Consider the following 15390-nt stretch of genomic DNA (forward strand, 5'->3'; position numbering starts at 1 on the left):
ATTAGTTTAGTAAGCAAGTAGGACAACCTTTTTCACATGACAAAGATGTGAGCAGAAATATACTTGATGCTATGCAAATGTTTGGGGGCCTACATAGAACATGTATCTTGGTTGCAACAAATTTTTTTTCACATTTATGGATGATTATTCAAGAAAGCTATGGGTATATTTCATGAAGGAAAAGAGTGATGTATTTGAGTACTTCAAAACTTTCAAGGATGCTGTTGAAATGGAAATAGACTTAAAAGTTAAGTGCTTGAGATCTGATGGAGGGGGAGAGAACCTCTCTAATAAGTTTAGTGACTTCTTGAGGTCTCATGGGATAAAGAGACACTTTACCTACAAGCATATCCCATGGCAAAATGAAATTGTAGAAAGAAAAAATAGGGATATTGTAGAAGTTGTATGTGCGTTGATGGTGGCTGAAAAGAATATGCCAAAATATTTTTGGTTTCAAGTTGTTCATATTGTTGTCTATATTATGAATGGAACTCCCACAACAGCTGCAGTTCATGGAATGACCTCGAAAGAATGCTTTACAGGCAAAAAGTCTAATGTGTCACACTTGAAAGTATTTGGATGTATTGCATATGTTCATGTGATAGATGAGCTACAAAAGAAGCTTGATCCAAAGGTTGAAAAGTGTATTTGTATTGGATACTCTTTAAAGCAGAAATGATATTGTTATTATAAGCATATCACATAGGTGAGTTCAAAGTGAGTAGGGATGTTATTTTCTATAAGATGAGCAATTGGTATGCATCTAGTGGTGATGCATTGGATGATGATGATGATGATGATGATGATGATAGCTATGTACAGAAAGAAAAGCAAGAATCACGTAGCCTTAGTGGACCAAAAACATCATTAATACTATATCTAGAAATAGTCAAGCAGTCCCACAGCTTGAAGTGCATCTACAAGTATTGCAATTAAAGACAAAGGAAAGAAGAAAGTATAAGATGATAAGCATGCATCTATTAGTCATTTGGGATTTGATGGATATTCCAGTGGTTCAGAGTATTTGGATGATGAGCTTGGTATTCCTTCAATCAAGACACCAACTTGTGTATAAAGAGCACACGGTAATGTAAAAGGTTGCACTAAGTGATCCAGTTGTATATAATCTAGCAAGCTTAAATACCCTATTAAAATATTTACTTTTTAATATTATGCAATTAACCATTATGCTTATATGGTAAAGGTGGTTGAGGATATTTAGCCCACTTATTTTGAGGATGATATTGGTCATGCTCATTAGGTTGTAGCAATGGATGAGGAGATGGTTGCACTAGAAGGTAATAAGACATGGGATCTAATACCATTTCCTGATGGCAAGAAAGCTATTGGCTATAAGTGGGTTTACAAAATCAAGCATAATGTAGATGGGTCTATTAATAAGTATAAGACTAGGCTAGTTGCAAATGGCTATGGATGTCAAAAATGCTTTCTTGCATGGTGAGTTGCAAGAAGAAGTGTATATGGAGCAGCTAGCAGGTTATCGAGATTTAGAGCATCCCACATATATATGCATGTTAAAGAAGGTGATCTATAGGTTGAAGAAAGCACCTAGAGCATGGTTTGATAAGATCGAAGAGTATCTTGTCAACATTGGCTTTTATGTTTCTGATGCTGATCACTTACTTTATGTGAGAAAGGGAGATGCAAGCTTGGTCATCATAGTCATCTATGTGGATAAGCTGATTATTATAGGTGATAGTGACAATGGGATTACTGAAGTTAAGGAACTTTTGAAGAAGAAGTTTGAGATGAAGGATTTGGGTGATTTGAGAAGTACTTTCTTGGTATTGAGCTGATCATATGTGTTGATGGTATATGGTTTTCCCAAAGATAGCATGGCTTGGATATGTTATCCAAGTATGGTGATAGCATGTAAGCCTCTTTTAGTGCTATTGGAGCAAAATGTGAAGTTGAATGTTGATGTTGGGAATGAGATAGAGAACCTACTATGTTTAGGAGGATAGTAGGGAGTCTAATTTACATGACTATCATAGGGCTAGACATGAGTTATGTTGTTGCTCTTGTTAGTAAGTTTATACAGGTTTCTAGAAAGCCCCATTTGGATGTAGTTAGAGGCATATTGAGATATGTGAATTCCACTTTGTAGGACTTTTTTATGAGGTAGGTAAGGCCCATACAGGTATTTAGATACACAGATGTAGATTATTGGGCCGGTAGCATGTTTGATAGAAGATCTACGAGTGGATTTATACTTTCCCTTGGTAGTACAACAGTTGCATGGAGTAGCAAAAAAGTAATCTACATTTGCTTTATCAAGAATAGAGGCTGAGTATAGAGGTATTTCTATGGGAGCATGTGAGGTGGTATGACTACAAAAATTATTGGGTGATTTGGATGTACATGGAAATGGTCCAATTATCATTCACTGTGATAATATGAGCAGCATAGAGCTAGCTAGGAACCTAGTATTCCATGCTAAGACAAAACAAATTGAGGTGCATTACCACTCTGTGAGAGAGGAGATACTTGCATGAGAGATTGACTCGATATATGTCAGCACCACACAAGATCAAATATCTAACATTTCCATAAAGGCATTGGGTGGAGAGAAGCTTCAAAAATTTCAAAGCTTATTTGGAGTTGAAGATATACAATTAAGCTTGAGGGGGACTGTTGAGATGGCAAGCTCAACACATGCGGACATTGATGATGAACCGCCCAGTTACATAGGACCACATATCTATACTTAGCATGTTGGTGGTCATTATGATCCTCACATAGCCAATGACTTATCACTTTTTATATTTGGTTGTTACACTTATCTAGAACTAGCATAGTTATAGCACCAGTCAATTAGTATAGTCAATTATGCACTATTTGATTTAGTAGGCCACTTTTCTTTATGTTGTATTTTATATATACTTTTTGTACATTGTATTATATGAAAGAATAAGAAAAAAGCTAGCAAGAAAATGATTTGACCTCCATCTCTCTTCTTATATTCTTGAGTGTGCTTCCTCTTGTGTGTATGGTGTGTGTTTGGCGCAGCAACTCAATCAAGTCCCCCAATCACGCGATTCATAACAAAATGCCTCAAGATAACTACAGTTTATTGTAGAAGAGCCTATCTAGTCATGGTCATAGGAAATAACCAAATAGTATGACTAGATCTTTAACTAGTGCAACCGATCTTGTATTCTTGGAATCAAACAAAAGCTTGAAAATGATGTACCAGTCGATATGCTTTGATAGCAATGCAATGGAGGCAGACTTCTAACTAAAAAGTAACTCAATATCCTTGGCAAAGCACATGAAATAGAACCAAGAAGCCATATCCAAAACATATATTCATGTAATGCTCATGGTAAGAAGGAACTATTGCTAAAAATCAAAGAAGTGTGCAAGACAAGATAATGGCACTTAATGAGGCCTACTCATGCAAGAATACACACCCTCTTGCTAGGGGGTCATGGAAACTCACCTCCATGAAAGGTGGGGGGATGGAAACCTCAAATGTCCATAAAGGAGAGCCATTATCCAATGATCAAAAGTTATGCAAAATGTTACATCTCTCTCCTTTTAAACCTAGCCCTGATTCTCGCAACTTATGCTAATTTCTCCAACTAAGATTAAGGTAATTATGCTACATGACAAATTGCATGACTAGCTAGCATAGAAGCAAGCTCTATTAGGTTAGAGGGGGAAAATATCATTGTCTCTTTTGAAAGTTTTATATGTTATCAAGGCTACAATTATGCAAAAGATTTGGAAGATGCTGAGAAATTTAGTTGTCTTTTGTAGTGTTGCTTGGAACATGATTTATATTATTGATCATTTTGGAACTATGCAACAAGGGATAATTAGCGTTCTTGCCTACCTGGCAAAAAGAGATGCTAAGGTTTTGTGTAAGAAGCTAAAAGACTCTATCTAGGTTTGTTAACCCTCTTGAGGTTTACATATTATGTCACTTTAGGAATATAATGAGTCTCACATTTAAGCAAGGAGTATTGTCATGGACGATAGCATGTCCTTTAATATAAGAGGACCTACCCATCTCAACCCTCTCAACATGCTATATTAGTGATGTAACATAATTAAGAAAGTTATCCTCAAGAGTCATGATATTAGTCGTCTAGAGTCATGATATTAGTGGTCTAACATAATTAAAAAAGTTATCCTCTTCAAGATCATCCATGTATCATGGGCTGGGAACCCAAATTTAAGGATTAAACGAATCGACTTAAGTCTTACGTCCAAAGAGAGCGTTGAGGTTTTCGAAGGAAATTGATTATTCCAGAATTCCTGGGGGTTTGCAAAACACATGTTCCGTGAGGGACGGAAAACCAGGGATTGATGGATCATGGGCCCCCGGGAAAGGGCGACAAAAAACAGAGAGCTAGTTGTAACTTGTAAGTTGTAAGGTTTAGATCGGCCCTGAGGCGCCCCATGAATATCAATAAGCCAGGCGATCGAAACGTTAAGACATTCAGAAACATCGATCGGGTAAGTATATATTTGTCACACGATTAGCACTGTTAAGCTGAGTATATCTTGCTCATTCTCTCACTCTCACTCTCTCGAGTCTCTCCCTTTCTCACAGACACTGCTCCCCCTCATTAGTCGATATCGTTTACATCTGCGACACCATCGACATGGACAGCTTAGATTTCTTTATGCCGGATTTCGCTTCTTTGTATGATAATACCACCATCAAGTCTGATATCACCACGCCACCGACAACTGCTACTTCTGATGACAGGAAAGGATCGACAGCAGTGAAGCCGGCAGCAAGTGCAGTACCATATCTTGATGCTAACCCAGTACTAATTAAGGAAGGTAGCCGCCTCTCCCAATTGTATCCCGCCTGTCTATCGTCACCCGATTCTAATTGTCTGAGCCTCTTGTTGTCCGTCCCCCTCATCGACACACCCGAGGTGCTGTGATGGATGAGAGTAGCAGCACTCGTAGAATTAACACATGAGAGGTAAATCCAGGCCACTGTACTGGTCGAATGGCTGCCTACCGGATTAGTAGCTGCCTCTGTACAGTTCTTAGCTGACTTAATGCCGGCGGCTGCAACATCATTTGTGTGCTATTGTTTTTTGTTCAGTCTCGTTTTAATGGGAATCAAATAATCTCTCTCTCTCTTTCGTGTTATCCAGGTCAGTAGCATGTAATAAGTGCCTTAGCCCCAACGTCTGCATTCTGGGCGCTCAAATAGTATAGTAAAATACACAGAGCGATTAGGCAGAGATTATAGTAAAATACGCCTATATACATAATAAACACGGCTGATTATTTTTCGAGTTAGAAGGTTCTTCTCATCGCGGCTCTAGAAATAGCTTGCCCCCTCCCCCCCCCCGCCGCCGCCGCCGCCGCCGCCTCCTCCTCCTCTTGTAATCCAGTACAACGTTAGGTTTCCATATAAAACATAACTAAGTGTCTTCGCTAGACACGTAAGACGAGATTCGTTAAATGATTAAAGGCTTGCTGCTAAACGAGTCCTCTACATTCCTAGCTGAATCGACTATACCATCAAGCGTAAGGATTGGCTAAGTGAGGCAAACCTAAAGAGTGGAACATCGCCAACTCTATGTTGGAAGAACACCCTTCTTTCATGTCAATAATTTAATATATTCCATAGTCAAAGGTCACCCAAACCATGGTTAATGTGTGGCCAAAAATACTTGGCAATGCTGCTCTATTACAATTACTCCATGTTTTCAAGATGGCTTACAACCCACCATACTCCCTTGGAGGGAGAATTCATAGATGGTCATGAAGCTGATGGAAAAAGGAATATGCCAACAGGCCGATGTACTATGGAACAGCAATGCGATGGAGTTCTTCAACCAGAATGAGGTAACACAACTGTATTGATTAAGTAGGGAGGAGAGCAATTGGCTTGCAAAGACAATGGCAAAGAAAAGGGAGGATTGGCCAACCTCCAAGATAGTAGGGCAAGTTGACATCTCTAGATTTTTGAGAGACCCCACTCGTAAGGCTTTCTGGAAGTGCACGAAGCTCAAGGATTTTTATGTCAAGGACCAACAATACATGAACAGATTGATGCAAGTGTGGAAGAAAAGGTTCCCGCAAACCAAGGTCAAAACATGGACAAAAAGATTAAGAAGAGTGTGGCAGGCAACCCCATCAGCTCACATCAAGTTGATTCTATGGAAAGTCATCATGTTTTTTTGGGAGTGCAGACATGCTAGTGATGTATAGGAAAAATTATGCAAGTGGATGCAAAATGCAAGTTTTGACACAGTAATCAATTTGAAGGAAGTTCTTTTTTTGGAGACATGGCTCAACTTATAAATGAAGAGTCACTAAAAATGTGGACTGTTGTAAGAGGAGTCAGTCACATTTGGATGGATTTGAAAAGAGAGAAATCACAAAGTTTTGGTAAGCAACATGCATGGAGGCACTTGGTTGAGGGTTGGATGCATTTGAGAGCCAATACCTTGCTACTATTAAGAGCATTTAGAAAGCAAGGTCACACCTTCAAGGTGGCTTATATTAAACTTGAGTAAAGCCAAGGCCTATAGTTCTTTTGTATTCAACATTTCCCTTATCTTAAAGAGCAAACGCTCCCTTTATTAATATACGTTCATATTGTATAAAAATATTTGTTAAATGAGGGAGAAGGTGATTGTTGGTCCAAAAACCACTACTCTACCACTTTTTAAAAACAAGAGTTGTATTCATAGTTGCTTGAGCATGATCATTTTATTTTTAAAACAGCTATCCACTGATCATTGAACACAAAATGTGATTTATGATAGTAGGCAACAATTAAAAAAATTAGGGTCACTTATTTGGAAGAAGGCCCTCATCAAAAGAAGATGAAATAAGTAATAAAATCATTCTTAATCCTTTAGGGAAAAAATTCAAAGATAATGGGCCTAGACTTTGAGCATCCAATGGACCATGCAAAGTAGCCTACTCGTGCAAGAAAATCTTTATAATGTATGTCATTATTAATTTGGAATTACATCTAGAGGGTAAAAGTTGGGAGTTTTTTTTACATGAAGTCAATATAGAAGTGCATATAAAAACTATCATATTTGGTTTTCCTATAGTCCACAAGCATGTCTCTAACTAGTGTGCTTCCCATTATTTTTAGCCATAAAACATTCAAAAACTTTGTGAAGTATCTTCTTCTTACAAGAATTCAAGGTCTACTTCATAAGGAAACCACATATAGAACTTAAGAACCATGTCCACACTTTTCATTGTTGGATCACATGGTTGCTTTTCTTTTCATTTGAATGAGAGATGCAAAAAGACTACCAAGGCCTCATCTTTTATCTTTTATAGAGAAAGAACCAAAAGTAATCTACAAGGCAAGGAGAAGCGAGCTAATCTTGCATGTCAATTGCTCAAAGTTTCTTCACTTTTGTCCTTACACAATCATTTCAAAATGATTATGAGTCCCATTGATGTGCTATGAAACTTGCAACTTGCAAGCAGTAGTAAGTGTTGTTCCAACAAAGACTTCAATTTAGATCATCAACATGTGCTAGCAACTCATAATTTGCGAGTAGTATTGTTTCAAAAATAGGCCTCTCTCTCTCTCTCTCTCTCTCTCTCTCTCTCTCTCTCTCACACACACACACACACACACACACACATTAATTATGCATCACTCTCTCGCTCCTTTAGGTGGGGAGTAGAATGAGGTCCCTAATCTCTCTCCTAGAGACACACAAACATACACACACAAACACACACACACACACACTCTCTCTCTCTCTCTCTCTCTGCCCTTATAAACATCATACCACACACAAGTAATAACTAGAATTTTCTAAAGTCTTGTAAGAAAAGTAATCTTCTTTTATAGTAAGTTGGAGGGTTTTAAAAAGGTACCACATTTATATTTGATAAGTAGGCCACCTAATACTACTTTGGATTGTGGTATTCTAGAAGAGGCATAGTCAGGCAAGAAGCCCTCTTATTATTACTTAAGAGTATTTGATAGTGAAGCTTATATGCATATAGCAAAGGAAAAGTGTAACAAGTGTTGAGAAATAAGACATAGGCTAAGCCATATCCTATGTATGCATAAATAAAGTAGAGGCTATGTATAAAGTGACTTAAAGTTCAAAAGGTATCTATCACTTTGGAGGATGCTTTTTGTGTGCTCAGTTTGACAATGAGAGAAGGAGAAGAATGAAGATGATGATGAAGAAAAACTTTTGAGTCACCATATCCTATGCCATTGTTCCTTTTGTTGTGCATCCTCCTCTATTCTTTTCAATTGGAATCAAAGCAGAAGTGTGGAACCGAAAGCTCAAATCAAGTAGCGTGACAAATCAAGGTTTACATCAAATTGAAAGCTTTCTGTCCACCATTAAATTAGGTACTAATCTTTAACTAATCCACCAAAATAGGCACATCAGATTGTAGAGCCATTGGAGGTCAGATTTCAAGCATTGGTGCTCCCCTTGAATGTATTTGGGAAGCCAAAGGTGGTTCAAAATGATGTATGATAGCAATGTTTTGTTGTTCTTTTGGTTCAAATTAGCTTATATATGAATTTCCAAAAGCACAAGAACTACTTAAGCTCAAGGCACCTAGTTTAACCTAGCTAAAAGCGAGGTTTGGTGGTACAAAAAACATGCCAATTTGACTTCCACCATCTTGGTACATATACCAAGAGTCCTTTGGAGCTTTGGAGGGAATCTCTTGAGTGAAACTAAACTTTAATGTGTAATTGAAGGTATTCATTAGAGTGCACTACTATTTTTTAGGCCAAAATAAATGTGGGACCACCTCATGTAAAAGATATAGTGTTATTACTAGGTGGAGTAGTCAAGTGCTCAAGTGTAAACTCATGTGCCATTTACACACACGCACACACACACGTGTCACATTGGACATACCGCTTTCAACATGCTTGTCTGTTACATTTTTCTCTCTAGCTCTACTACATTGTTCTTGCTCATAGAGCTCTAGAGGCCATTGTAGGGCTAGTAGGGAAATTGTTGGCACTCTTTTCTGCTATGATGTGCTGTGACAACCCCAAGGAGCAAGGTTGCGACTAGCCCAACCCCACCAAAGCCCATATCAAAGAGCAAAGAGGGCATGTAAAAATCCCCTTGAAGTATCAACAAGGATTTGATAGGGTTATCGAAAATTGAGGTACAAAAGAAAGGCACTCCCAACACAAGGGCAAGTACTAAGCATTGTAAGTCTGTTGAGCTTGCGAACCTTTGTCCTCTTCAATTACGAGGAGACCAAGTCTATCAACAAACCAAGAGGTGAGTGGAGAGGATGATCAATCCAGCTTTTACTTTGCATAAAAGCGTACATACAATGTCTAATCAATCTTGTTGGTTGGTGAATTTGGGATTTTTCTAGTTAAATTCCATGCACATGCTAAATCTTGCTGAATTCTAGTATTTGGTTTGAATGAAGATTGTGCACATGCTATGATTGTTAAAATTTCAATGTTTGCATTCATGAACAATTTTCAAATGATCATATTATCATGTTTTGATCCTAAGTATGTACTTTTACATGCTATGAAATTTTAGATATACAGAACCAAATTAGGCATGTTCTTAATTTGCATGATGTTTGAATGCAACTAAGTATGTACGAGTGTATGCAATCTACTACAGATGTTATTTTCTTATTTAATGAAACCATGTGTGCTATGAAATGTGATTATGTGAAATGCATACAATACCAAATTTGGTACTTTGAAGTACCAATTTTGGTACTATGAGTCACCACTTTGAAGATATGACACCAAAAATACATTATGCCTGTAAATTGTTAACTTTCAGTAAGTAATTATTTTGCATATACAAAGAACAAATATGTACTTTCTTAAAAAGGATTGAGAGGCTATTTCTAACTGCTTTTTTTCTTTTCAAATTTCAAGTAAAAGCAAAATGGAAGAATATCCTCAACAAAAATAATTTTGCTTTATAGCAGAGAACCTACATGAAGAGTATGATTTGAGTCTAGAAGGAAAGATTCCAAATGACCTCAGTGATGATGTCTTCAAGAATAAGTACCAAAAAAATTCAATGCTTTACATGAATCATTTGCGTCGGCATTTGGTTGATGATTCCAGAATTTTGTATTACAAAGTTTATCAATGTACCGCTTCATGTGGTGAATTAACTAGCAAGTTTGCACAGTGATGCTTATGAAAGATGCCATGCAACCATAAAAGACCCTAAAGGCCATAAGGTGGCATGGGTTCTCTTTGGCAAAGGTGTGGTGAATATGTGTAGAACCAAGACTAGAGGGTTGAAGCAAAAAATTGAATCATGGAGAAGGCTAAATTATGCATCCCAAGGAGGTCCTACCCATTCTAACAAGAAGCCTTACATGGTGCAAAGTGGTGGCAACATATGCATAGGATTAGAGCATCTATACATAGGGCTAGTTGATTGATTATATCCTTGATTTGGAGGCATTACTTGAACACCACCATAACGAAGAGATAATTTAATACTTTTACTAAGTTTTTTGTTGCTATTAGGCACTTTTGAATGTTTTAGAACTCATGGTGTTGTTCAATATTTTGGTACTCTCTAATACTCTTTGCTGATTTTGGTACTCCTTGATATTGTTTGGTGCTTTTGGTATTATTTCAAAACTCTTTGTGTTGTTTGATATTCTTGGTACTCTCAAATACTATTTGCAAGCTTTTGATGCTCTTTGATATTCTTTGGTGCTTTTGGTACTATTTTAGAATTCCTTCTACTAGATTCTTTTGTTACTTTTTGGTACTTCTTACCTTATGGTATTTATTAATGCTTCTTCCACTTCATTTATATCGATTGGCAGGTATGAAAATTTAGGTGCTCTTGGTATTGTTGGCTACTTCTTTGTGCTACCACTTGTATGTTTGGTTTAAATATTTATTTACTACTAATTGGTCCTATTTAATCCCTTTGGAACTATTGGGTACTTTTTGGTACTTATTGTTGTTTCTTTCACTTTATTAAATTGTTGTTAGGGTATTTTTGTTATTTTGAATAGTGTCTTTTGTTATTTGGTCTATAGTAATTTTGATACTTTTTGGTATTTGAAGATTTTTTATACTTTTGATACTATCTGACTTATGATATTTGTTGTTACTTCTTATGGTACTGTATGACCAGTAGGTATGGAACTTGAGATGTTAGGGGCTTATATGTCTAATCCTTTGAAGTGCTTTTGTAGAAAGACTATGACAAGTTTTAGATGAAGTACACTAAAGGCCAACTCCAGTTAAATTTTGTCAACAAGCTCATTGCAAATGTGAAAAATGAAGTGATGTTCACCTTATTGCCAAGGCCTCATATTGTAGATGCTGAGAATACAATCCATGTCTTTGGGTCTTGTGTTGCTTGTGGGGCCACTCTTTATCCTTTAATGTTTTTTTTTTGTGACACTTGTCTTAAGTTTGGTTGTAATAGTATTATCTCTATGGAGACACCCTTTATCCTTTAATGTTTTTTTTCGTAGAAAAGTGACACTTGTCTTAAGTTTAGTTATAACAGTATTATCTCTACGGAGACAAAGGCCTAGATCACTAGGTAGGCTACTCTGAATAGTATGTGGATAGCATTTTGCATGAGGTTGATTTTCTATGGTGATTGTGTCATGTGATCAAAACTTGTGTTTCCTTTCTCTATGTGTGTGTGTGGCTATAGAAAGTGCTACTAAGGCTGTCAAATAGAAGATTTTTGGCAAGGGAGTAAAGGAAAGCCATGATCCTACAAGTCAAATACTAGTAATATGAGTGGGAAAGATGATGCTTTCAAGGATGTACAGGGTGTCCTGTAGGACTTCTATGCTAGTACCATGGATGGGAAAGGGAGTGATCTGAGGCTAAAGCCTGTGAACAATGGGGTGGATACCTCAAACATTGTTGATCTAGAGAATAGGCTAGAGTTTCGAGAAGGAGATGCTAAGACTGATATGTAGGACAAGATAGAAAAGAAAGAAAATTTAAGATAGACATTCCATAGGACCATAGAGTTGGATGAAGAGTTACCAAGTGCGAGTGAGAAGGCAAAGGAAGCCACTGCTAATGATGGTTGATGTTGAGACTAATGCTACTAATCCCAAGGCTATTGATACAAAGGCTACTACTACCAATGTTGCCAATGTGTATGCTAGTGATGCAAAGCCTAGCAATGCCAGATCTTGTGATGCTAAGGTTGTTGTTGATGAGAAGGGGAAGAAAACATAGAACATGAAGGGTAGGATGATATAAAGCATGGTTGTAGAAAGAAGGTTGGTAGAAAGGGAGATAAACTCAAGAAGCTGGGGAAGATCATAGATGCCAATGAGGAGGAGACTACTGAGGGGTATACTATTAAGGGTTTGTGGAGATGACCCTCATAGCATATAAGTTCAAGAAGTGTACAAACATAATTGGAATTTCCCTTGAGAATTAGTTTAAGAGATTATTGACTCCTTCCTAGATTTCTTGTGGCTCGAAACAATGATGAATCCATTGATGGTAGATCAAGTCTCGTTTCTAAGAGGCAACTAGAAACTCATAAGCAAGTCTTCTCATCTTTTAGTAAAGTGACATATATCTCTTTTGTATGTAGAACTATTGCACTGGTTTTATTCAGTTCTCCAAAACAATCAAATTTAAGGAAGAGATTCCATACTCCATGGTGTGTCTTCTGGTCCAAATTTGGTGGTGACACTTCCCACAAAAAGTGTCAATTTTCCTCTCTCTATGTGGTGCTCAAATACAAGCAAAGATATTCCGAGTTTTCTCTATCTTCTGGAAAAGCTGCCAGTATATACTATTGGAAGTTGGCCCTTATTTAACCGAAAAGAAGATCTTGCCGAACTTTTTAACCGTCTTCACACTGAAGGTTGATAGTGTTGCTGGGATAGATTTGAACGTGAGGCTTTTGACAAGGCTTCTAATCACAGCTAAAGCTTTTCCAAGCTAATTGAAAAAGGCAGGAGAATTTGAATGTCCTTGAGTGGACACACACAACGTTCTCGCATGCATTGATTGAAGGTCCACGTGCATTGAGCTCATGCAAGAAGAAGGTAAAACTTTTTATCTCACAGGGGTCTGAGAACCACTTTCATGGACTCCTAGTGGTGGATCGTCCAGCTTGTATGCTAACGCGTGATTACGATACAAATACCCACTTGGTATCTATTGCAACCCCAAAATGGCATTGAAAGGGAGCAATGGATCGAAGGTTGGACTCAAGAGCTATGGCAGGAGAGCAAGAGCAAGAAAGGGAGAGACTAGAAATGGAAACTCCAACAGTCACAATGTGTGACTGGGCCTTCCTTTATTCAAACTATCACTAAAAGAATAAAGAATAAAGTGATGGTGACGGGCGCCCGCCACCTGCAGTTGTGTGCAGTGGCGGTGACTGTCAGTGTAGTCATACACGGGCGGCTAGGCAAAGGCGCCTTTACCCCCAACAACCTCCCACTTAAAGGCGAATCTACCTCAGTGAGGAGTGAAAAGAAAAAGAAAAAAGACAGTACAACATGTACACATGTACAACAGGATGAGGAAAGACGTCATCTCATCCCACGCCCATCAACCTCCTGAGGAAGGCAAAGCGCTCTATAGAGAGGCTTTTCGTGAGCAGATCTACAGGATTCTAGTCAGTCGAGATCTTGACAAGATCAACAGACTTGTCCTCAACAACCCCATGTATGAAGTGATACCTCACCTCAATGTGTTTCATCTTCGCATGGAAGACCGGATTCTTAGCTAACTGAATAGCACTCATAGAATCCAAGTGTAGTGTAGGGATAGTATCAATACCAAGGTCAGCAACTAAACGACCCAACCAAATGGCCTCCTTGCAAGCCTCAGTGGCTGCAACATACTCGGCCTTTGTAGTAGAAAGGACCGTGCATTTTTGCACCCTGGACATCCAAGAAACAACACCTCCAGCATAGGTGAATACATAGTCGGACGTGGACTTTCTACTATCTGCATGTCCTGCATAATCAGAGTCAGTGTACCCCAAGACTCTTGTATCCTGGCTGCCATAGCATATGCACATATCTGTAGTGCCCTTCATGTACCTCATGATACCCTTCACAGCATCCCAATGCTTCTTGCCAGGCATGCCACAACACCAACTGCAAAGGCAATATCTGGATGAGTGGCTATCATGGCATACATAAGACTACCCACTGCGGATGCATAGGGAATCTTGGCCATCTCGGCCCTCTGCTCTCATCTCTTCGTGGTCAATCAGCCTGTGATACCTTCACATAAGAAGGCAATGGACAACTAATAGGCTTTATGTCCTCCATGCGGAAGCGCTCAAGGACTTTATGAATGTACTCCCTCTATGACAAGTAGAGGAGTCCCTGATGCCTGTCGCGTCTAATGTGCATACCAAGTATGTGAGCGGCCTACCCGAGATCTTTCATCTCAAAGCTCTTCTTGAGCTGAGCCTTAAGAGCATCTAGCTCATCATGAGCTTTCCCTGCTATCAGCATATCATCCACATAGAGTACCAAAATCAATAAAGAACCATCACGGGCTTTCTTCGTGTAAAGACACGGATCCATAGCACTCCGGCTGTAGCCCTTGACTGCATAAAGGCATCAAACTTATGATACCACTCCCTAGGTGCCTGTTTCAAGCCATAAAGGCTTTTCTTCAATTTGCACACTAGGTGCTGCCTGCCAAGTTCTGCAAAGCCCTTAGGCTGCTCCATATAAATCTCATCATGCAAGTCCCCATGTAAGAAAGCCGTCTTGAAATCCATCTGGTATAAATCCAAAGTCAAGCTGAGCAACCAAAGCCAAGACTAAGCGCAGGGTGGTCATCTTAACCACAGGAGAAAAGACCTCGTCAAAATCCACACCATGCTCTTGCTTAAAAACCTTTGCTAACAATCTAGCCTTGTATCCGGCTTGGGGTGTCCATGGGTACTTTTTAGCTTATACACCCACTTGCATGGCAAAGCCTTCTTGCGTGTAGGCAAGGAAACCAAATCCCAAGTGTTATTCTTATGCAAAGAGTCTATCTCACACTGCATAGCCCTCTCCCAGTAGTGATTGTCACCCCTGTGAATAGCCTCATCATAGGTGAAAGGTTCTCCTGCATCTGTAATCAAGACATAATGCATCAAGGGTTGAAATCTATCAGGTGGATGTCTGTCTCTAGTAGACCGTCTCACGGCAGGCTCTGCTGCGTATCCAACACCATGACCAGGAGCATTTGCTGGATGTAGGATGTCCAACTAGTTGTGCGGGAGCTCTCGGCTCCTCCTGAAATATGACCTTGCGGATCTCAACAACTCTCTCAGGTTGCCTATACATTTTGTCTTCATGGAAGACTACATCATGACTGCATATGACTTTTTGCGCCTATGGATCCCAGAGACGGTAACCCATCTCTCCTACATCCCCATAACCAAGGAAAATGCATTTGAC

At 38.8% G+C, this 15390-nt stretch overlaps 1 protein-coding gene across 1 annotated transcript; it reads left to right on the plus strand.

Moving 5' to 3' along the window:
- The first annotated feature begins 4342 nt into the window (after positions 1 to 4342).
- Positions 4343 to 10145, plus strand: LOC148034655 (uncharacterized). Its single transcript, XM_087680696.1, has 3 exons — positions 4343 to 4485; positions 4583 to 4818; positions 9934 to 10145. Exons 2-3 carry the CDS (start codon positions 4635 to 4637, stop codon positions 10143 to 10145), a joined length of 396 nt encoding a protein of 131 aa, XP_087536822.1. The 5' UTR covers positions 4343 to 4485; positions 4583 to 4634.
- The last annotated feature ends 5245 nt before the right edge of the window (positions 10146 to 15390 follow it).

This window comes from Lygodium microphyllum, chromosome 6 (assembly GCF_053477565.2).
Source record: "Lygodium microphyllum isolate KBCC chromosome 6, Lygodium_microphyllum_v1.1.10, whole genome shotgun sequence".
Lineage (NCBI taxonomy): Eukaryota > Viridiplantae > Streptophyta > Polypodiopsida > Schizaeales > Lygodiaceae > Lygodium > Lygodium microphyllum.